General features: G+C 40.7%; 1 protein-coding gene across 4 annotated transcripts in view; it reads left to right on the top strand.

Annotated features, from left to right (window-relative positions):
- pcdh7b (protocadherin 7b) overlaps positions 1 to 16,226 on the top strand; it is a 153,518-nt gene extending 137,292 nt beyond the window's left edge. For 2 of the 4 annotated variants that reach the window (XM_084711906.1, XM_084711905.1), the window contains exon 3: positions 11,817 to 16,226. In XM_084711906.1, the coding sequence (XP_084568032.1) occupies positions 11,817 to 12,289 (473 nt within the window). In that variant the 3' untranslated portion in view covers positions 12,290 to 16,226. Of the gene's footprint in view, positions 1 to 9,911; positions 9,931 to 11,816 lie in introns of all 4 variants that reach the window. The other 2 variants (XM_084711907.1, XM_084711908.1) reach the window with 2 other exon arrangements.
- The last annotated feature ends 7,484 nt before the right edge of the window (positions 16,227 to 23,710 follow it).

Here is a 23,710-nt window from a genome sequence, read left to right as displayed (position 1 = left end):
TGAGTCTACACGCTGAAAAACTGAAAGCCTGTCCCCTTGAGGTCAGCATAATTACCCCCACCGCATTTCCACCACTAGCTTTCCATTAAGGTCGTGACTCACCATGGCCGGCTCGCTCTGGCCTAGAATGTGCTAGCAGCTGAGAGCTAATTGCTACACTCAGGATGACAAGCATGCTAGGTAGTGGGTGTTGTTTGGCTGACTCACAAGCTGACTAGCGAGCCCCCTGCTGCTTACTACTCATCACAAGTGGAACCTTTGGTTTTAGACATCAGGTGCTGAGAGAGGACATTTTGTATTGAGAGGACATACCTGTTTTTTTTTTTTTTTATATTCAGTCAGTTTGGTGCTTTTTACATTTGAAAGCAAAAGTGCAAGAACACAACAGTATTTGCGATATGTAGGTCATACTAAACTTAAGACACATAATGAAATTCTGATGCAAATGTGCTACTAGTGTTATGAGTGTCTTTGGCAAGTGGTATAATACTTCTCGTTACAGCTTCATATTTCACATACTGCTTAGGGCTGAACATGTGCTGGACTTGAGCTATGTTCTCTGCAGTCACCATTCATTTTGACTGTAGAAGATTAAAAAAAAATCCACCCACAGTTATTTTACTGTACATTAACAAGTCGTAACAAGCTGTGCTTTATATCAAATTAGACAAAAACTAGAAATAATATGACCCTTATTAGGTGTTATTAGGGGATAATTAGGGCTTACAAGAACTGTACAGTAAACTAAAATGTATTATTTGCCCCTGTAGGACAGCTATTGCACTTTTTAGAGGATAATTATGGACAATTTTAACAGAACTGTGCTGAAAACTTTTCCCATGATTGTGATTTCTCTTTAGTTCAGTTTTGCTGTCATGTGTCCATAATCACTCTCTAATAAAGTCTAATAAGGGGCTAATAAAGGTTCAAATGCTGCCAAACATTTGGAACATATTATTTTCAGTTTTGTCTACTTTATCACAACGTAGAGCTTGCTACATCTTATTAGTGCACTGTAAGTGCGAGACATATTTTTTTAAACTAACCCAAGTCATCTTCAAAAATCTCTCCTTACAGTACACCTGAACATGATTTAGATGTTTCCTCTTATTGGTACGATCTGTAAAAAGTGCAAATCACAGATTTTTTTTTTTTCCCTATGTTTTTTTTATTTTTTATTTTTTTATTTTAGGGAGGGTTTAATCGAAATTGTATTTTGACAAATAACCATTTAATGGTGTAAAACAGGCTATTGTGTGAGTGTGCCTGGGAGTGTGCGATAAGAGTAACAGTGGAGGAGAAGCAATGACACTTCTTTTTCTGAAAGACTGGAGAGAGACAGAGAGGGGAGGAGATGGTGTGTGTGTGTGTGAGAGAGAGAAAGAATTTAGAGGAATAATAAACAATAAAAAAACACATTTTTTTTGACTGATTTAACCCCTCGCTCACACACTCACAGTATAAGCCCTACCATTTTCTACACACCCACCACCCCTTCATCCTGTTGTTTGTCTTATCAAATAATACTGTGTGCTTTTTCTTCTTCTTGTCTGTGGCTGCAACGCACATACAAGCTTCACACACACACACACACGCTGCATGGTTAATGTAAGGTTTTGCTACCACTGCACAGAAAAAATGAGCTGAGAATGCCATATTGTTTTATCGGTTGCTAGCAGTGTTGCATGTGTGCACCATAGCAGAGCGGCTAATGCTAATCCTTACGGGTCTTCCAGAGTATTTTGTATAAGCTCAGAGTGCCATGCTGGGGAAAACAGCAATATAAAAAAGGAACTGTGGTACTTTATTTTAGCTGTAATTGGGTGTTTTTTTTGAGGCACAAATGAATTACATGTACAAAGATGTGAGTTGTAGCTACGAAAGGTGATTATAAGTGTTACGCTTGGTGGATAATATGAAATCCTGATGAGAAAATCCCTTTGTTTTCAGATTTTGTGGATTTCTGAACATATTTAAGAGGTATTTTTTTTAGTTTCAAGCTTTTTGTTTCTGTAGTCTTGTGTGTGTGTGTGGCAGGAAGCCAGCACCATCATTCTTATTAGCAGAGTGGATGAGTCACTCTGCTTCGCTCTCCTCTCCACATCATCCTGCTGTTGTTCCACTTATAGATGAGGTCAGGGGTCGGGAGTGCTCTAAGGACACCGGTCTGTGGCGTCTGTATTCATGTGCACACCTCAGACAGAGAAAATATGCTTCCAGTAGCGCCTCCCGTACGAGAAGCTCCGCCTGCACGTGTCTATACATGCATGTAAGCACGCATGCAAGATGAATGAGGGAGCATGACACGCAGGGACACTTTATTTATGGGCTCTGAGTGCTGACTGTTCGAACGGGCCAAGAGAGGCAGAGACCCGCAGAGAGAGGCCGGGCGCAGAGGGGAGGGAGAGTGCAAGCCGCATTTGATAATTGGCTGAGAGATCGTCACCAGAATGAAATTATGCTAGTTAATCTCTCCTCAATTAATTACCTCAGGAGCAGGCCGCAGTACATTCATTATTCCAGAAAGAGTATTGACCCTGCTGGAAGAGAAAAGCAGCCATATCATGCCCATACCTGCAATGTTATTGTAATGCTGGTTAGTATATGAGCAGCTGCTAATGAAGGGATCTGTACACGTAGCCTTGAAAATGTCTCCTATGAGCAGGGGAGGAGAGAGACCAACCAAATCTTTCCATATGACCCCCAACCCTGGGGACAGTTGCAACATAACAAAATACACTAAATTTCTCTAGTTTGCTTTTGCAAAAATATGCATCATTTTACAATATTATTATAGTATTATTTGTTTATATAGTAATATTTATAAAATAAGAGTTAAGACAGGAAGAATGGAAACTGTAATGCAACAAATATTTATTAAACATGTTTTAAAACTTATAAACCATCTTTATAAAACTTTATCTAATGGAGACTGATAAAATCTTGATGTACTAAATTTACATCTGTATAATATTCTAAAAATATGCATTTTTTGCAATAATGTTATAGCATTACTTATTTATACAATCGTGTCTAAATAGCTAATGATTTATGTAGATTAGCAAGCTAACTGGCTAGTATTTTCCTAACATTAGATCTGAATATGTCAGTTTACAGACCAAAGAACCATTTATTAATAAATGTTACAGCAGATATTGAATGTGTCTTCTGTCTTCCTGGTTGGTAAAGTATTGCTCTAGCCTGTTTTTCTAGACTTGTTGCAACCATCCCTTGTTATAACCAACCCTGGTCGACCCCTACTGGATGGCCTTCATGTGTACTTTTCATGCTGAGTCTTTGTTCCACACAGAGGTTGGCCATCTCGCAAAAGCGAGGCAAAAGGAGGTGACAGCTCATTACAAAACTTGATCAGGGCTCTGTATGTTTTCTCTCACTCAACCTCTCCTTTCCATTTTTTCCCTTCTTCTTTTCTCTCCTGTCCTGCTGCACCTCTCGAGGCATGGCGGGGGGGCTCCAGATTATTCCCTCAGTTGCCCTTGCCAGGCAGTAAATACTTCAAGAAGCTCAGACGGCAGAGAATAGATCACCTGCTGCCACTTTCAACAGCATTCCTCCAGCTGGGCTGTAAGCAGCGCCGCTAAAGTGAAAAGGTTATGTGGAAAGATGCGCTGGCATTGATAAAAGGCCAAATGTGGGTCAAGTAGGCTCATGAGCAATTGTCATTTCATATGTACACAACGGTAATTAAGAGGGATGGGAAATGTGTTATTTTCTGCTATTTTACTCAATCAAATTGGCGTCCTGCTCACAAGATCTTGGGGTTACATATTTGAGGTTTTAACTCAACTGTGCTGCTGCAAAAATCTCCACCGCTGACGTTAATGCCATCAATTAATGCCGGCGCTCGCGGTGCGCGCCATGACTTGCGTTTTCAAAGGTCATAGCTCCCCAGGACTCCCCTTTTGTTCTCATTTTCCCCTGCACCACTGCGTATCTTTCTCTCTTCTATCCCTCCTTAATTGTCTGGCAAACATCTCAGCAAGAGAAAGACAAATATCGCTTTTTCCTGTGGATATTGTTCTGTCTGAACTCGCCGTCACAGCGTTAATAATTTAGCACCTATTCTTTTTCTCGCCGCTCCTTTCTCCCAGGAACACTTCCTCCCTCACCTTATTTTTCTCCTCTCAGGCCCTTATTCTCCCTCTTTCTTCTTTTTCTTCCTTCCTTTCCCTCCCTACAGCCACCTCTAGTCGTATGTGTGTGTATTCGGAGTCTGTCTGCCTGTCTGTCTTTGATGCTGAGGACCTCTCAGCTGCGAGGCGATGCCACGGGGGCCCTGCACAGCGAGACAGCCAAACACAGGGAGACTCACTCTTACACCATAATTAGTCGGCAAGTTTCACCTAATTAAGTGGGACCCTATTAGAGGCGAGAATGAGTAGAAAGGGAGAAAACAAGAAAGACGACTGCAGAGCGAGTGCGGAGAGAACGCCGGGCCCTCTTTGGTGGTGTTTTTTGGTTTGACTTTCATTCCTATCGCTATCTCTTTTTTGTCAGTGTCTCTTTGTATCACTTTTCATTTGTTGCCTTTCTTTCTCCCCCTTCCCATTTTGTCGCAAGTCTTTCCAACAGCTGGTTTTTCGGGATAAATATTTCATTTTCCCTCCCTCAGCCGCACGGAGTAATCTGTATGACACCCGGCAATGTACACTGTCATCTTCACGCTGATTGCTCTGCCGCGCGAAATAGATCTGTCCGTACAGGGAGGCCTTTGATGAGGGGCGCGAGGCAATCACGAGCCCATTTCACAAGCCGGACTTGCTGTTCTCACACAGGCGCCCTCTCGTGCCTTCTCTGCCCGAGACCCCAGAAAACCATCTCTTTTCTTGTCTTGATCTAGAAGATGTTCCATTTTTGCTTCAAATTAGAACCATGTGGGTGGATGTTAATGGCATTTTGGAGGTCAGAGTGTTCTTTTTTAGTTTTCTTAATGTAGGAAATGTGACGGAAGTAAATTAGATTGTGTAAGTAAAGAGCCGAGCGACGCCTGGCATCTGCCTGCACACAGGACTTCATTGTTTGAGACATAATATGAAGCCTTAAACAGGCTAAATCAAGGTCTTTGGATTGATGAGTTAATGTGAGAGCACATGTTGGCTTTTACTTAGAGTACATTCTTCTCATTAGAACCATAAAGGGTTCTTCAGCTTGTCCCCATAAAAGAATGTTGTCTGGTTTCAGGTAGAAGCTTTTATAAAGTAACCCTTTCAGAGGGTTCTACCATGAACCTTTTTATATTACAGGTTTTTGTCTAAAACACACTCAGGGGGTTCTACTGAAAGCCATTTTATTGTCTAAGGGTTTCATCTAGAACTCAGAACATCCAGGGGATCTAAAAATACACCTAAAATGCTCTTGCCTTATGAGGGTTCTACAAAGAAGAATTCCAAAAAAGGGTTCTTTGGATGAAAATGGTTTTTAATGGAACCCCTAGTCTTAAAAAGAACCCTTGACAAGCCTTTTCTTTTAAAAGGGGGTTCTTTAGAAGCAAGTGGTTCTAGGTAAAGTGTAGCGTGCAGTACATCTTCCGTCATCAAAGTTCCTTTCATCATCACTCTTTCTCCTCCTGCGTCCCTCCTCTGTCCTCTCTCCTCCTCCTGTCTTTGCAAATGTCCTCAATTCTCTCTCCTCCCCTCCTGTCTCCCCGTCTCTCCTCTCCTCTCCACTGCTCTCTTTGGCAGTGTGTTTGGCCTGTGACGGCCCAGAGGCAGCCATGCTGTCTTCTCCACTCAATCTGCTGTTTCCCTTCTCCCAGGCCCTGACCCTGCTATACTCAGCACACACTCTCTCCCTCCTTGACTCTGTCTCTTTCCTCTGTTCTCTTTCTATCCACCCCTCCCTCTCTTCATCATCCCTTCCCGCTCTGACCCCTATCTGCTGTCCGGCCTGACTGCAATGTCTGTCAAAGACACAGCGTGGATGCACAAAAATGCATGCAGGCACGTCACCTCTGTTTTGTCCTCTTCCTTCTCAGTCTTCTCTTTTTTTTTTTTTTGTTTCTCATCTCCCTCCCTCCCCCTCTCTCCATCCCTTCCTCCCTATGCCTCAGCTGTTTGGGTTGAATCCACCGGCCGGAAAAAAGAGTCCAAAAGGTCATGGAGCTTCAGTCTGTGTTGCAGTCTTTCGCGGTGAAATATAGAGAGAGAAAAGAGAGGGGAAGAAGTTGCGGGGGACGACACACAGCTCAAAAGTGAAAGCTGTAGATGAATGCACACTGGCAAGTGGACTTTGCTGACATGCCACAGTGAAAACAGTGTACAGTACTATGACACAAACAAACACACTGAACTGTAATTGCCCAGAAATGCCCACGCAACAGACATTAGTGTGCATATGCCCCGAAGCGGTGACAGTCTAACCCTTCCGTTTCTTTTTTTTCCCTACCACTGCAGCATCTTAGCAAGTGCTAAAGACGCCGCATCAAATTGTTACTGTACAGCCGGCAGTGGAGGTTCTTTTGAAATATCCCACAGTGTAAGCTAGTCAGCTGATAGCTGGCTTTAGTCAGCCACCCTAAGAAAAGCCACAGCTCAACCAGTGCAGCCACTGGCCCACTTTCAGCCTCGCACAAATGAAGAAAGTCTTCACTATAGACACAAATATCTTGCAGCAGTGCTCCACAGCTGGAGATCATCACTTCAGCAGCGCACGACTTTTGTCCATATGGAATTATAAGCGGCTGCTCATTCCCATCGCCCCTCTAACTCACCTGCCAATCAATCCCCTGATCCACCTCTCCTCACGCTTCTGGAGGCCACCTTTGAGTGAATGTAAAAGAGGGCTAATAGGCTTGTGTTGTGGGCCATTATGAGCAGTGACGGAGATAGCCAGGCCCTGCACCCACTCTGTGCCACCGCGTTCTTGTTCTGGTTCCCCGAGCGCCCCTGGGGGACATAACCTGGGATGGAGGGCTTCCTCGCTGAGCTCTCAGTGTTGCAGGGAGGCTTTTTAACACAGCAGAGTGACCCACTTGTATTGTGTTATGTTGTGGCTGATAGTGTGGGCTCGTGGGATGTTTGTGAATATGTAACAAAAGCCTGCTACAGTGCTGCATGTGCTCTGAGGGCTTTTCTTTGAAGATATTTTCTACGTCCTGATTTCTGAATTGGGTCTTGAAAGGGCCTATGGATATGTTTGGAAGCAACGCTGCGTGTCTTCTCTGCAGAAATACTTGAAACAATTACAATTGATTATTTCTCAGCCATGTTGTTTGGCATTTGCTTTTATTCTGCTGACTTACATTCTTAGATTTATACTAAAGTTTAAATCAAATACACCAGCAAGGGAAAATTCAGCAATACTTCATAAGAAGAGCACATTTATATTGCGTTATGGGGGCGTTCATAGCGTATTATAATGCTTTTATAATGCTTTATGACTACACTCAAACACACATAGTGCTTTCTGTTTGCACTATGTCAGCACTCATTGAGCATTTTCTATGTGAGTTATTATGAATTTGCTCTTGACTAGTTAGGTTGACAAATGAGGCTTATAATACATTAAGATTACCTATACTTTATGTGCATTATTGAAATGTTATAACTGCATCCACATATACTTCACTTTCCTTAACACACACAATGATAACTTATAATACTGCATCAACTATTATAGCATACTATGAGTCCTTACTACAGTTGATTGTTGAGGTGTGTATAGGTGAGTACAGGTAGTCATAATGTATCATAAGCCCTAACCATCAACCTCTTGCTTATAACCAGTCAGGAACATTCATAAGACACTAGAACTTATAACTCATATATAGGAGTATGCATATAAGTATTACATGTAGCTATAGTGCATTAGAAAGCATTATGTGTGCTTATGAGTGTAAGCATAGTCCTAAAACATTATGAATGCATTATATTTCACTACAGATGTGGTCTTCATAGAAACTGTTGCTGAAGATTCTTGCTAGAATGAATGGTGACATTTTAGACTGTCATTAACTGTCATAAGCATGTCATGACACCTGTAATGAACATGAAGGAGTTTCAGGGATGTTTATGACTGTTGTCATTAAGTGTAATTCAGTCAATTATGGCATTTTTAATGAAAACTGGCCGTCATAACGACCATTATAAGTGTCTTGTGAATATTTTCTTTGGCCCTAAGTGAAGTGGTACATTTTGGACTAAAGACGTCATTAAGTTTACATCAAGAAGTTACTCTGTAAGCTAAATCACGCTGATACAGTGTTCCTTAAACAAACTGGCCTCATAACTTTTAATGACATCTTTATGACAAGTCTAGGAAATTATTCATGATACATTTACAGTGGTCCCATCATGGCCTTTGTTAAAATCTAACCACAAATGACAGTTAAATATGATGTTATAAAGCTAAATGGTTTCTTTAAGTTTGATCATGCAAATCACATGACTGATCAAAAGACACTTAATGACAAATAAATAAATACTAATAGACTCATTGATGTGTAATGACATGGTTATGAGAGTGTAATGACAGTCATGCATATCCCTTCAAATAAAGTGTTACTGAATACATAAATAAATAATATTCTGATAGATATTGAGGGGACATTAAAATTAATTTAGCATTCCCTATAGCTCTTCCTAAACCAACAGGTTCAAATCCAGGCTGAAGCCGACTCCGGCGTACTTATTTGTCCAGAGCTCCAGGACAGATGGATTTAAGTGGTTTTAAAGTACTCATATTGATGGCCCAACCTCAGGGGGAGGTGACAGTTTTGAAGGAGGCAAGGGGGAAAAAAAGAGCATTTTTGCTTTGATATAGCAGCCCAATTCATTAGCTCTGTGGGAAACGTCTCCATTTTTAGCAAGCCTGCAGAGTCAATGGACCGTGGCTAGGAAATAATCAGCCTCCTTTCAGCGCACACAACACACAAGAGCGCCGGCTAACTACCTCGGCAGCTCACCGCGGCGCAGGCCAGCGGAGATGTGATGCCGAAGGTTGGCTGCATACCCATGAGAGCTGGAGCAAGCAAGAGGTCCTCCCCACTGATTTTTTTTTTTTCCCACAGTTTGCTTGAATGCGACCGGGTTGAGGAGGCAATTGGGATGAGCATCCAGGGGCAGGGCGCCGAGGCCTCGTGAGAGCCGCTGTGCATTGTGGGTAGCCTGATGGCTCAATCATAGGTGTAAATGAGCAAGACAATCAGTACCTGGTATCCGCTTGTCTCGTTGACGGCTGTGTTTGTCAAGCTGAGACAGAGAAAAGGAGGGAGAGGGAGACGAAGACGTCTCTCCTCCCGTGCTCCCATCATCCATAGCCACTGTTATCATTTTCACCACATCGGCTGGCATGTTAACTGTTGTCTATTTTGTTTTATTTCTGTGCCTTTCTCCTCATTTATTTAGCTATTTACATTTCATTAAACAGAACTGCTCAGTTTTTTGGGCTCACTAATGACAAAAAGTTATTTGATTTTTCTATCAAGTGGCAGTTGCTCCCTGAGGCATTGGCTATATTATTATATTGACTGGCAATCATCAGTTGATGCTTGACAAAGGTAATTTGTGGCAAGAAAATGGATTCTAATAGGTATTTAGTAAAGTAAAGGAATGGCACTCTTGAGGTAATGTCAAATTTTTGCCGAGAGGCATTCATAGCAACATGAGTGATTAATTTGTTGATTAAAAACTCAAATCAGTAGGACTACAGTGCAGAGGACTCTCATTCTGTTTTTTCCTGTCTCCACTTTCTACGCTGTCCTTGTCTCGGCTGCATTATGTCCTCAGTCATGTGTCTGCTCTGCATAACACTGTTTTGGTGCTGTTGTGTCTTTTAGTTACAGTTTTAAATGCTGCTCAAGGTTTCTCATGCAGTATATTATATACATTATATATTATTACATAAGTGCGAAACATAAAGAGTGATTTCTGTTCTATTTTTTTCTTTTACAGGAGAAAAAGAGCATTAAAAGTAAGCCATGGTCCAAACTCTTGCTTTTCTTTTTTTTACTATGGGCAAAGGCATGCTTGGCTTGGTTTGCACTCACCCTCGCTTTTGCTTGATTTTTCGTTTTCCATACTTCGCATCAGGTCATGAATAAATTACATCTAACATAGCATCTCTATAATATTGGAACTCTTATTAACTCTGGCACTGGGTAATGTCTAAGCATTCGGTCAGGGCCTTGGAGTAGACTCCTTCCTTCCTTCCTGCCTTAACAGTTCTTGTCTCAGATTGAGGCAGCTACTCAGCTTTGGTTTGCTGTATTTGGGATAATTATCTTTCACATATTGCACTGGAATAAACTCTTGCACTGTTTGACAGTAGTCGCTGACAGTAGGGTATCTGTCAAACCCGTTGTCCTGGTGTAGCTTTGTAAGCACATAATTTGCTTTCCACAATAGACATAGTAGACACAGTTAATCTGAGGCCAGCTCCTAGCTAGGTAATTGGTTAAGACCCCTATTAGTGGATTTAAGAGGATATCAGGGCGCTTTAGCCACACAAAGCTATTAAGCTACTTAGATCAGAATGTGATTGCCGTCTGTCAATCACTAGATAAGAAAATAGGGTGTTGTTGGTGCTCCCATCTCACAAACATGCTCACCCACATACACATTGCAGACATACACAGAGCAGGCCTAATTGTGCATCTTAAATTTTAGATCAAGGCGAACTGAAAAACACAAACTGACCTCCCTACTCTCTCCATCGCTGCCCCCCCCCCCCCTCCCCTCCCTTCCCCTCTCAGCACAAACACGTTTTGAAGCATGACATTATTTCAACTCTGATTCACGCCACTGTTTTTTAGTTTGAGGCTGTTGTCGTAGCCAGTGGAGTCTTCTTTTCATTGTTGTTTTCTTTTACTGTTTCTGTCATGTGGTATGGGTTCTGCATGAAAACATGCAATTTTATCCTTACGAGCTTAATTCTATTCACCAATGATAACATTCAGAACTTAGATCGGCTGTGACAGTAGGTGCCTGAACTTTTTTTTATTGTTTTTCACCTTCTCCATTAACATTCAGATGCGTTGATGACCTCATTAGGGAGAAACTGCAGACTCACGCATCTAATTAAGGAATTCATTATAGCCAAATCATGTGACACATATCACGCCAAACCAACATGTTCTCATCACAAGTCGTCACATATCAACGATTTGTCACCGTCCCTCGATGTCTGAAGCACAAGGTGTCCTTTAGCAGCTGTATCTGACACGGCCAGGAAGCCTTTTAACATGTGATTGATGCTGTGAAATGGTCACATTTTGGTTAGGTTTTGGCACAAGAACTAATCGCTAAGGTTTATGCACAAAAAACTACTTGGGTAAGTTTTTGCAGAATAAAACAATTTGGTCAGATTTAGGCACAAGAACTACTTGGTAAGGTTTAGGCACAAAAACGACATAGCTAGGTTTATGTACAAAATGTTTTGGATAGTTTTAGATATAAAACTCCTTGGTTAGGATTAAGCACAAGAGCTACTCCATTAGGTTTAGGCACAAAAAACTACTTGGTTACAGTTAGGCACAAAACTATTAAATTAATTTTAGGTACTAAAGCTACTTGGTTAGGTTTAGGATAAGGCCATGTTTGAGGTCACAGTATTACAGATGGATTTACCTTGAAGTCATTTGAAAAGCCTGGTAACAGGTACCTTTTGTGTTTGTATGAGTCTCTGAAGGGTGGTGACAAATCGTTGATTTGTGACGAGTTGGGAATGAAACTGGGCCGACCAAACACACAGCGCTAGGATATGTATTTAGCCAAAATAAGGTAGTTTCTCATTAAATATCCCACTTCAGTGAAACAAACTGTATCATTTACTTTTGTTTCTCTTTCTGCCTACTCTAGACGCCCGGCCTTTGCCTGACGTAGCCATGACTGGCAAGTGCACCCGGGAATGCGACGAGTACGGCCACTCGGACTCCTGCTGGATGCCTGTGCGCACGTCGCCTGAGCGACGGCCATCCAAGTCAACCACCACCCCACAACAACCAAAGCTTTCCACTTTCATGAGCGGCAACGGCAGCGGCAGCAGCAGCGCGGAGCAGCCCGGCAGCCAAGAGACCCTCGCCATGGCCGCCATGGCCAACGGAGACCCCACCGCCGCTCACATGATGGGCGACCGCAATCGCAACCTGCTCAACAAGAAGATGGCTTCCTCTTCCTCCTCCTATGAGGCCTTCGGCTCGCCTTCCTACGGCTCGCCGGGAAGCGGGGAGGAGACGCTGGGCCACCCCACTGAGGAGATCCCTCTGGCACCCACTGGGGAGTACAAGCCCACGTCCTGTGGTACTCTGACGCGACGGGAGGTGTACCTGTGAGCTGCACCTGCTGGCATTAATACAACACTAAGCATAGATGCTTAGCCACCACCGTTACAGCTCTAGAAGCTTTTAGCTACCCTTGTTCTCAACAAGGTAGGACTAAACTTTCCAAAGACTTTTACGACAGCTCCTTAATGAAAAATCTAAGTGGATATATAAACATAGTACCATTTTTTAAGTGCTAACTCCGGCCATGACCTGGAAGAAAGGAGGAGGAGGAAAAACTGTTTAGGGCAGGGAAGGGACTAAGGGATAAGTTTGTTCTACTGGCGAGTCGGGCTCTTGGGACACAATCTGCTGCCTGACAGTCAATCTGTACAATAACCAACTCATTTTACATATACAGTACATGCATGCATTACCCTCTGTCCCCAATGAAAGGCTCCATTCCCTGAAGATGACACTGTACAAAAAAAGATTTCTTTTTCTGTTTTTTCTAGGAACAAAGTTGTACATGTGGACTATTTTGACTTCAAAGTGTGTCCGGTTCTGCCTTTTTTTTTTATTTGAGAACACTGCAACACTCTAGCCATGATGTTCAGTGGCTGCGTCAATATATTGGACATAATGGTCTCTATCCTAGTGAGCTGTCCGTGGATTCCGTCATCTTTGACTGTTTGTGATAAAAGTTGCTCAATAGGAGACCAAAACTATTCAAATCTTACAAGGACGGGAAAGACTAAGCTTTAAATACTCAGCCCAGAAAGCAACACTTGTCTTGGACAGAAATAGGAGCCAATGGAATTTGCTGCAACACCTTGCTTCAGACTACAACAGCGCTGGTGATGAACATACGCTGACTGACTCGAACTATCCAGTGCATACATCTCTCATTGTACATAAACATTGGACCACAGCAACAACGCTAACTGCTCTCATTCCCTTTTTGTCTTGCTACCTTTCCTCAGTCTCTCGTTCTTTGTCTTTGATTGGCGAGGTTGAGACCTCTTACGAAATGCAAAATCAGAGCCATGACATATCACCCGCGTTGGCTGGAAAAGCATGTGTATACATGGTCGTGCATATTCGTATCACCTCAGTGGGATGCTACTGTTGATATCAAGTTGTTATACCCTGTTTTTCTTAATCACACACACATAGGCAGAAGCAGAAAAAGAGATTTGTTGAAGGCCAGTGGCGCCAGCGCTGTACTGACTGAAAATCCTGGGTAAGCACAGTGTGTGGCATGCCGAGATTAAAATTACAGAGGTGCAATTGAAATCGTATGTGTGTATGGGCCAGATATGCAGTATATAGTGTGTGTGTTTTGGCTATATTTAGTGTATACTGTAGATGTACACCGATAATAGGCTTAGGAGGGCGTAAACGTGGCCAAGCTGGTCCTAAAAACAGCTGCAAGGACAGCTTTTTACTGTTTTTTTTTTTTGTTGTTGTGTGATAGACTGAGCAATAAATATCATAACGTATACGTGACCAACAAGCATCAACTTCTTTTTCACTTCTTCTCAAGCCTTCAAGGTGACATTAACCCCTCATGTGGCTGTCCAAGAGTCCTTTTTAGCACTAGTAGATGTTGCTTTCCATAGTTGATGGCATCTTTGAGCACGAATGTAAGAATCAGCTCAATGGAGAACAATCAAAAAGCAACGTCTGTACCGCCCGCGTACACGCAGATACCGGGAGGTTATTTTTCATTTTTTTTGGATTACAGGCTGAGAAAAATGGTGTCAAAGTGAAACCAAAGCTTCGCGAACAGGATGAAGCATTCCCCCATTTACACACAAAAATAGCTTTCTGGGAGAACTTTGCTTTACATCACACAAAGAGTTTTTTAAATGAAGGATTGAGATTGAACGATAAGAATGTGATGTCTCAACTAAAACACATCCATTACATCCTCATAGCTGATGCTTTTGATGACCACTTACACACAGACACATGACAATGTTGAGATGTTGTGCCTCCCTGTCTACAGTGATGTTTCTTTTTCGCAGCTACCGAGGCGCAAAATCTCATGACTGTAATAAAGCAAAAGAATATCAGATGCAATGGAACTTTTTTGTATGTTAGCAAAACCCCTTTGGTTCGACCGGAGCTGCTTTTTCTGCACTCCGGCAATCTATAGTCTGTAAGTACTTACTCGTTGTTCGAAAGAAAGTGCTCCTATACTTATCAACTGTATACATAAATATTTACTTTTTACTGCACGTTTAATGGGAACTTACTTCACTTACTGAGAAGGAAGAAGAAAAAAACTGTAAAACAAAATGTACAAAAAAATGTTTTCCCTGTAAACATGGAACTCCACCTTGTTGCTTGCTTTTGTTATACCTAAAGAAACATGTAGTACAACTTAGTACATCAGTTAAGACCATACTGTTGTTCTTTTTATTGTTTTGTACATTTTTCATACTTAAATCTCATCGATGTCTCTTATATCACCACACGAACCTCTTGTTTCATTTCCACCAACTTTATACCATGAGATTTGCAGATTTTTTATCTTCATCTTGTATTTTTTTTAATCATTGATTTCTTACACGATAACAGTCAAAACCGTGGAAATGATCATGACAATGTACTACGTGTTTTACTTTTTTTCTTTATCTGGTGCCACTTTGTATATTTAGAGTGCTTCTGAAAAAAGAAACAAGAAAAACAACATAAAAAATACTAGAGTGAATGCAAATATGCAATTGTGCCTTTTTATACCAATTGGTATGATTCAATGTTGGTTTGGAATGGTGCATAAACACTTAACATGCTTACAAAAAGTAGGTGGGGTGGCATTTAAGAGCGGACTGAAATACATTTGCATATCTTAGATGAAATCCCATGATGTCAAAGGCTTCTTGAAGGACAAAACCAGTCAAATGTCAATACTCTAATGGCTATTGTTCACTGGGTTCAATTATCTTGTTGAAATATCCATTCCTAGCATAGTGCATTACCAAATGAGTACAGGTACATTCAAAAAGTTGCTTGTTGGTAGTAATAATAATGATATAATGGATTTTTGTCGTGTTCCACTCATGTACATGTATGACATCAGAGGTCAAGTAACCTTCTTTGTGCATGAAACAAGCTCTAGGGCTGAATATAGAAGCATAGAAAGATAGAAGGGGGTAAAAAAAAAAAGAGAAAAAAAAAATGCTCGGAGACATTTGACTGCTGAGAGTTGAGGGAGCCTAGAGATAAAAATGCTAATGTGACGGTTTACTAGGGAGGAGTGGAAGAAGAAGAAGAAGAAGTGTGGGGAGGGGGGAGCTGCAAGGGAGAGGAGCTGACAGAACACACACCTCAGGATGTGCCGAGCAACACAATGCTCGTACGTGAGCTTACGGTATATGCATATCAGGAGGTGATGAAACCCTGTTCTACAAATAAGAGCGGCGCGGTGTTTGCTATGATATTGCAAGGTGATGCTTTGAATTTCTCGATCAGAGGAAATGAGAACAAAGACTATGTAGTGTGAACCTTAGGTAAAAAGAGATGGCATGAAAGAAAAGAATGATACTACAAATACACTCACTACAGTGCACATAAGTTTATTTCTGACTCAGTTACAGTTTTTTTTTCAATATTCTGGTGATGTTTGGATTTTTTCCATGACGTACGCGACACCTGCCGTTAAAACACTGGTATCTCGCTGCCCTGAGGTGTGTGTTCAGTCCGCACTCTCCTCCTATTCATATAGCCTTCACAGTGTGTAATGAGATTTGTAATATTAACCATTACTATTTGTCCTGCGACTTGGATGTTGATATAGAAATTGAGGAACAAATTTATCATCGTTTAATATGAGTCACTATGCACGCAGCTTAGCTGAACATGGCAAAGTGTATTGAACGCAAGTCCACTTCTATTTATGAGATATTTTACATAATTTAATTTGCTTTTGTACAGGTTTGTGTAAATAAATTGCTTGTCATTTTTGTCTCTGCAGAAATTAAAATATAACATGGTAAAACAATTTTGGCCTTCTGTTTCATTGTTTTTTATGTGTGTATGTTATTTGACTTTTGAATTAAAAAAAATAAATAAATAAATCCTTCAGTTCTTAAAAGAGCAACACCATAGCACAATAATCTTCTTTCTAAAATGGCAACGCAAACAACTATAATTATTTGTTTTTTTGGAAGTCACTCTGGGTAATTACCATTTATCTTACTGAACTCAAAATTGTAAATGTGTAAACATTTTGTTTTAGCCACCTCTATGCAGCATTAATCTGAGTGTGCTGTAATTTCATTTCTAAATGTAATATCCAACATTAAGTATTGAGACTGGGCAATGTAGGCAAAAACAAATATTACCATATTTTTGACCAAATAACTCTAAACCAATATTGCAGCAATACTGTCAGTATGACTACTGGTCCTTTCACAAAATACTAAAACAATAGGATTTATGATAAATAGTCATCAGTAATGTGGATATAATGGCTAAGTGGATAAAAGCAAAACATGGAACAGCAAGAATTTGGACCTGTGAGAAAATGACATCACTTTCAAAACCAGGAAAAGACTATAATTATTAGAACATATCATGGTATAACCATATCCAGTCTATGATGATATCTAGTACATGTGACGATGTCTAGATATTGTTTGATATTGATATATTTCCCAGTGGTATTATGTAGACTAAGTCTAAAGTTGCCAAACTGAGTTTTTGGCCACTAGGGGGCAGGAAAACATGCTTAAAATCAGACAAATTTTGCTTGGCAGGTAAGGAATACAGAAGTAACCGTATTGTAATATGTGAATCTATATTGTCCATAAGACTTTATTATTTCAAGTTCTTAAACTGAGTTGTTGGCCACAAGAGGGCAGCAAATAAATCAAAAATCAGACAAATTACTGCTTTTAAGGCAGTCTTGCTAACGTGTTAGCAAACAGTTTCCTATTTACACATGCCCATTTACAACTTTCCCTCCATGTTTTTAGCTCGGTTTTGGTCTCAACCATCTCTTGTGAAATACATTTGTTTCACCTCTTAGCTTTTTAATGTTTCACTGTGTTCACAAGCTAGCCGCCAACTTTGTCTGGTGTTAGAACTGACTGCGTGCTGCGGCTGGAAACAGTGTCAGTTGGAATTAAATATAACGTTTAGAAGTATGTTTTCACTAATCACCTGAAAATAAGAAGAGTTGTTGTCATTACCTGTGTCTGGGTCCTCTTCCATGGAGTATTTCTACAGTAGCCCAGAGTGGACAAACTAAATACTGTCTCTAGATACGGCCTTTGATGTTTTTCATGAGTTTCACAACCACTGTATGTCTCCCACATGCTTGGAAGGGGAGGGTGAGGCGACTAATTTACAATCTGTGAGATCACCACCAGGTGCCAGTAAATCTTGTGGAAGGCTCCTTTAAAAGCTCCTTGGAGTTGAGGGGACACTCAGAATTAGTGCGGTTAAGCACTCTAAGAACCACTTTAACAATATACATGGCCATGAGCCAGAGTGAAAAATATCGATTAGCTCTGCTTTAAGTTACAATTCGATTTTAAAAGGTTTGATTACAAAATGTTTGCGAGGATTGAATGACCCGTGTGATGCAAAAAGTAAAATAAAAACCCTGTAATGGTATAAACTGGTGATGATACCCTTCAGAGGAGAAGAATATTTTGTTATGAATGGAATTAAGTCTAAAACTTATTCAGAAAATGACACGCTGATCTTTTCTCCTGTCATGTCAACATACTTTGTGCTTATGTGCACTTGTTGGCATATGTGCATATATTCCCATGTTTTTGAGTGCGTGTTTCCCATCTTGCCAGTATGCCTCAGTGATGTATGAGGTGATTACAGTCTAGGTGATTAGAGATCCATTCCACTCCTTTCCCTACGCTCTGATTAACAGCAAGCCGCAGCCTCTCCAACACCCTCAAACTGCTGGTGGAGTCTCAATAGAAAACTACAATACACTGTAAAATTACATCTCCAAAGTTCAACAATTTGGAGAAAGTTCTCCTCTCGACTGTCACGGGAATATTAAAGGACGTGCGGTGAGAACACGACACACGGCAGTGTTGTTACTTATCATTATTAACTGGAGAAAAACACTGTTTTTCCAACAAGGCTGAGAAGTTTTGTTTATGTACGATTTCAATTGGAAATTCAAAAGTGTGACCAGTTTTTTCCCTCTGCATGTTTGTCTTCAAATGACGCCACTTCTGAGAAATACTAGGTTTGAATCATGTTGATATGCAAATGGTCTCGCTCATTTTCTTGTCCTCTCTGAAGCATTTTGAATTGCCTGGCATGGAATAATCAGCGGGTAGTATTAATTTTTCTGTTGAGAGAGGGGGAAATTAAGACAAATTAGAATGAATTTGAATGTAATTAATGTTTAGGCGATGCATACCAAGTGATTTTTTTTGTAATGAACAAAACAGTGACTGAATACTATGAATACCATAAATAAAAATGGTGCAAACATAAGTAGGTGCATTGATTTGACCAGATTGTAGAAGGCATCACTTTATTTACACTTTATTCCAAGAAATACTCATTTGCTGGCATTAATTGTGATACAAGTCTCATCGTCAGGTTACCTTCAGGTTAAAGTGGTTGTGGCTGTGTAGGCGCGATACTTTTTTATTGGCAGTAGCAAACACCCCCTGGCAGCGATATCACCAGCGATCATAGCTGACATTGCCCTGCTATCAACCATCTCCCATGCAAAGTTGCGAACGGGCTCAAACACATAAAAAGGCGCGGCCGTGCACTGACCTCCCACACAGGTTATAGAATACAAGCCCTAACAGAGGCATGGGTGAAGCCTCGATAATAATCGGGCATTCACCTGAATCAAAGGTCCATTCTGCAGCGGTGTCGTGTTCAACCAGCCTATGAGGGAAGATAGTGCGGGACAGGCAGGCAGATAAAACTGCAGGCACAGGCGGAGAGGAAGGGGAACAGCCTCGGTGTGCGCTATTAGAAATAAAGGTTTCAAAAGGGTTTTTTTTTCTGAAGGGCTGAAGTTCTACCCAGAGCCATTTGCTTCTGAAGAACACTTTTTTTTGAGGAAAGGGTTCATCAAGGTTACCTTCTAAGACTAAACGTTCCATTCAGAACCCTTTTTATCCAAAATACCCTTTAAGGATTGTTGAAATCCTGGAAGTCTCTCATCAATGGCTTGTTGGGTTCTCGGTAGAACCCTCTGACTTGGTTTTAAATAAAATCCTTGCAATATAAAAAGGTTCTCTGTAGATGCTCCTGTGTGGGTTGTAGATAAAACCCTTAGGATATAAAAAGGTTCTCAGGAGAACTCGCTTGATGAGTTCTAAGTAAAAAAAAAAAAACCTTGGAACTTAAAAAGGTTTATTGTAGAACCCTGTGAGTGTGTTCTAAATACACAGCCTTGGCATGTAAAAAGATTATCCGTAGAACTTCTTGAGCAGGTTCTACAACTGTAAATCTCTAGCATACAAAAAATGTTCTTGGAAGATAAACCTTGGAATACTGAAAAGGTCCTCTGTGGAAGGGTCCCTTAAAGTATACAAAGGTTCCCAGTAGACTCCCCTGGTTGGGTTCTAGATAAAACCCACAGAATATTAAAAAGGTTCTCTGTAGAAGGTTCCCTTAGAATATACAAAGGTTCCCGGTAGAAGAAGGTTTCTGGATAGAACCTGAAGAGAAGGTTGGAATCATTACACCACAGAAGGGTTCTCTGTAAAGCGTCTCACATGGCGTTCTGGGTGAACCTGTTCACAGATGGTTCACTTATAACGCGTTTATTTTGGGCTCTGCATAAAAGTCTCTGAAAGGGTGCCAAGTGGAACTATAAGAAAATGTTCTACCAGGAACCAAGAAGAATTCTCCCCTTTACAGTCCTGGTAAGCACCTTTATCTCTACGAGTGTAAGGCAGGAAAAAGAGATAGGGAGAATATTAAAGGCACTATTCCCCGAGCTCAAATATGTAAAGCTAATTAATGAAATCATTGATCACTTCTCCCACATCAAACATGAGGTATGCCATTTCAATATAAATTCCATTCCCATTTATGCTCACTGGTGCGAAATAACGACTTAAAATCACATCAGCGAGGGGAATTCGACCATAAACCTTAGAGGAAGCTATTTGATATCCACAATTTATGACTTTTTTATTGTCTTTGAATTTTATTTTTCTAGCGCAACCACGGGAAATGGCATCCGAGGAATAGCAGTTAGGGCTTTGTTAAATTGATTTCTATTTCATATTTATTTTACGAATGCGCAGAGGGATTGAGGCCTAACTTTTTTATGTGTTGTGGATGGAACAAATAAACAAGTTCATAAGGAAACTCCTGCAATAACTTAGATTTAATTGTGATCACATAAATTCTATCAGCCTTTATTCTGCCGGCCATCGCACCCCCGAGGATGATGTCATTACAGTTAATTTCATTGCTCTCACAGCGGAGATGGACACACACACACACACACACACATACACACACAGAGTGCAGTCACTGCCTCACCCCGTGATCACACTTAATCCGCTAGAGTCAGTGTTTTGAGGGAATTTGTTGCAGTTGCTTTGTATTGTTGTAATTTTCATTATGGTGGACTTAGTTTTATTGCCTACAGAAGCAGCGGAGTTGAGAAAAAGAGGTTTTAAGTTTTCAGGCTGAACGGCAAACTGTCACAGCCTGTGATGTTTTCATTTTGTATTTTAGTCTTCTTTTACACCCCCACATAAATAAATACATAAACAAAAGAAAATCAATGCCACAGAAAGATGAATGAATGTTAATGAATATTATATTCATTAAGCCCAATAAATCTTACACGCCGACCATTTTAAAGTTAACTTTACTTTGACTGTTATTATTTACACTCTAATAGTAATCAAGTGTTTCTGTGGTTGGCTAAGTTTCCATCTTCTTGTACAATCTTAGAGGCCAGCTCCTGCTGGACGTTTGTTTCCCTCTCCATCATGAACTGATTTGATTTCTGCAATATTTAGCTATGCAGAATAACAAACAAAATCAGAAAAATTTCATGTTTTTTGTGGGTTTTGTTTAGAAAAAGGTATAGAAGCTAGGGGAAAATCAAGAAACTTAGCATTAGTATTTGCTATTGTGAGCCACAACTAGTTCACAAGCCAGCTCTATCTAGGTATCACCCTCTAGCTGCAGATGCTGCATTTTAGCTTTTTTTTTTAGGTCTAACTTGTAGTTAAAATTGTCATATCCAGGTAGGCCTAGGTAAGTCAATAACTAAATCTAGCTACACTCCCTAGCTACAGATATTGCATTTTGTTGTGTTCACTAAAATTACATATTTGAGCAAAAAGCAGCTCCAGAAGTGAAATTGAAGCCAACATGGAAGTGCCAAATACTACAACACGTTCACAGCCTGGTATAAAAAATGATTTAGGTTTCTCCATTCATGACAGCTGAACGGGGAGTCAATTTTTAGATCATTCACCCGTTTAAATTAGATTAAGGCTTAAAGTTATGCCTAACTAAGGGTGTGTCCTCTTTAAGTGACGGGTGGGTAGCATCACAGATGGCTAGCTGCTAGGTAGCCGCTTAATTTGGCCACTTCAGCTCCACCCACGCTCCATCTCTTACCATTTTTGGATTAGTCGATTTCTGGATAAGCAGAGTCAGGCACTGCCAAAATGGCGACGGCCAGAGTCACCACACTGTGAGCTTCACAATGGTGCTGCATCAACCTATGGGTGACACCACAGAGGCTCTGTATTGTATAATATATTGCAAGGTAAGAAGAAAAATAAGAGATGACCAAATATGTTTTATGCGCAATTGTTTTAGCTCATTTGAACTATTCTGATTACTTTTTTAATGTTTGAGCCACAAGATCTTTGTACAAAACCACCAGTAACACACACACACACTCTGGAATAAGAGAGACTGCAGCACGACCATATGTCAGCAGTTTGTAACTTCCATCATTCATTGGTTTTGCTCTCATCCTTCCAGTTTTGTACATGATGAACAGTTTTCCCCTGCAAACTAGGACACAGAGCAGGCAGGAACTGGACCGGCGGAGAGGAGGTGTGAGTGATATCCTTCCAGTGCGAGCAGGTCAGTAGTTATTACCCACAAGACTCTCCGTGACCCCCGCCGTCACATGATAGATTTCCCACGATGACCTTCAGCCACGACGGAGCCGTTCGCTCGCGTCTCCCACCAAAGATGAGGTGCGAAAGCTACTTGTTGTGAGGCCAAAAAATCTGCAGTGGAACAGGCAAATGTACTCGCACCCATTAATCACACATCAGTTGTGAGTTGAATGCACACAAATTTATATGTGCTAGATTTATGTGGCAGAAGCAATTTGACAAAAATCCATACAAGCCTTAGTAGTCGCAGCCGGCCAGTGATTAATGAGAACTACTTACATAAGAGAAAGTGAGCGGGTGAGAAGAAAAGGGGAGACAGAGCTGGAGGAGGCAGAGAAATGACAAATAGATGGCAGCAGACTGTGGGGGAAAGGGATTGAGAAAAAGGTGACTACTTGATTGACTATCTGACACCCCCCCGCCCCCTGACGCCTTACATCCAGACGTTGTGTTCTAAAAAGTAAGCCTAGACAAAATGACAAATACATTTATTTATTGCGCCCAAACTCCAACCTAAAATTAGGCTTTTTTTTCCCTGAAAGTTGTGGAAAACTCATCATTTGAATCTCCCAATTTACACCCAAAAACAAAAACCTTGCAAAAATATTAATTTCCCACTTTCCACTTAACTATGACTAAAAGGAGCAGAATTTTCACAAAAAGTGTAATACCTTCACCTTTGACAAGGCATTTGTGGCATAACATTCATAGTTTCAGGCCCTTCATCAAAAGCTCTTGAGCATTATGTGGTGATGAATGCACTCAAAGTGACCGCCTGGTTTGCCCCAAAAAAAAAACAAAAAAAGGAAAATATTTGATGAGCGACAAAAAACCTTTTGACTCTGCGGATCCTTCTGAAAAATAAAATTATTTTTGTAAAGCAGAACTTAAAATCTAATTTCAAGGTTACACTATTAAGTGGAACATCCAATCTGAACTGTGAAATGGTGTTTCAATCCAAAAACAAAGAAAAAGAAATTTTATGCAAACATGATGTAAATGCTTTTCTGACAAAAATGCAGACTCGACCCTTTTGGTATTATTTCATCAACATATTTGTTTACTTTCGTTTGAATATTTCATGTTTTCATCTTAGTGTGTAGTTATAGTAGGTTACTGCTGATTGAGACCCTTTTTTCAGGGTAAAATATACAGTAAACCCTTCTTAACCTTCAACACAATAAATGCTATTGTAATAATGAAACATCAAAGGTACCCTGTGAAGTTTTCCTCTAAACAAAGGGTTCACGCTGAGTGTTTCTCGCTAAAACCTATTGTGCATATCCTTGAGGCCTAACAAACAACCTGAAAGCATGTTCTTCTTCATAAACCATTGGGACAGATCATTTTTAAAGTACTCTTACACCTTTAG

Source organism: Lutjanus erythropterus, chromosome 23, assembly GCF_056507025.1.
Source record: "Lutjanus erythropterus isolate fLutEry1 chromosome 23, fLutEry1.hap2, whole genome shotgun sequence".
Lineage (NCBI taxonomy): Eukaryota > Metazoa > Chordata > Actinopteri > Lutjaniformes > Lutjanidae > Lutjanus > Lutjanus erythropterus.
The sequence above is the reverse complement of the archived record's forward strand: the minus strand, read 5'-3'. Positions and strand labels throughout refer to the sequence as shown.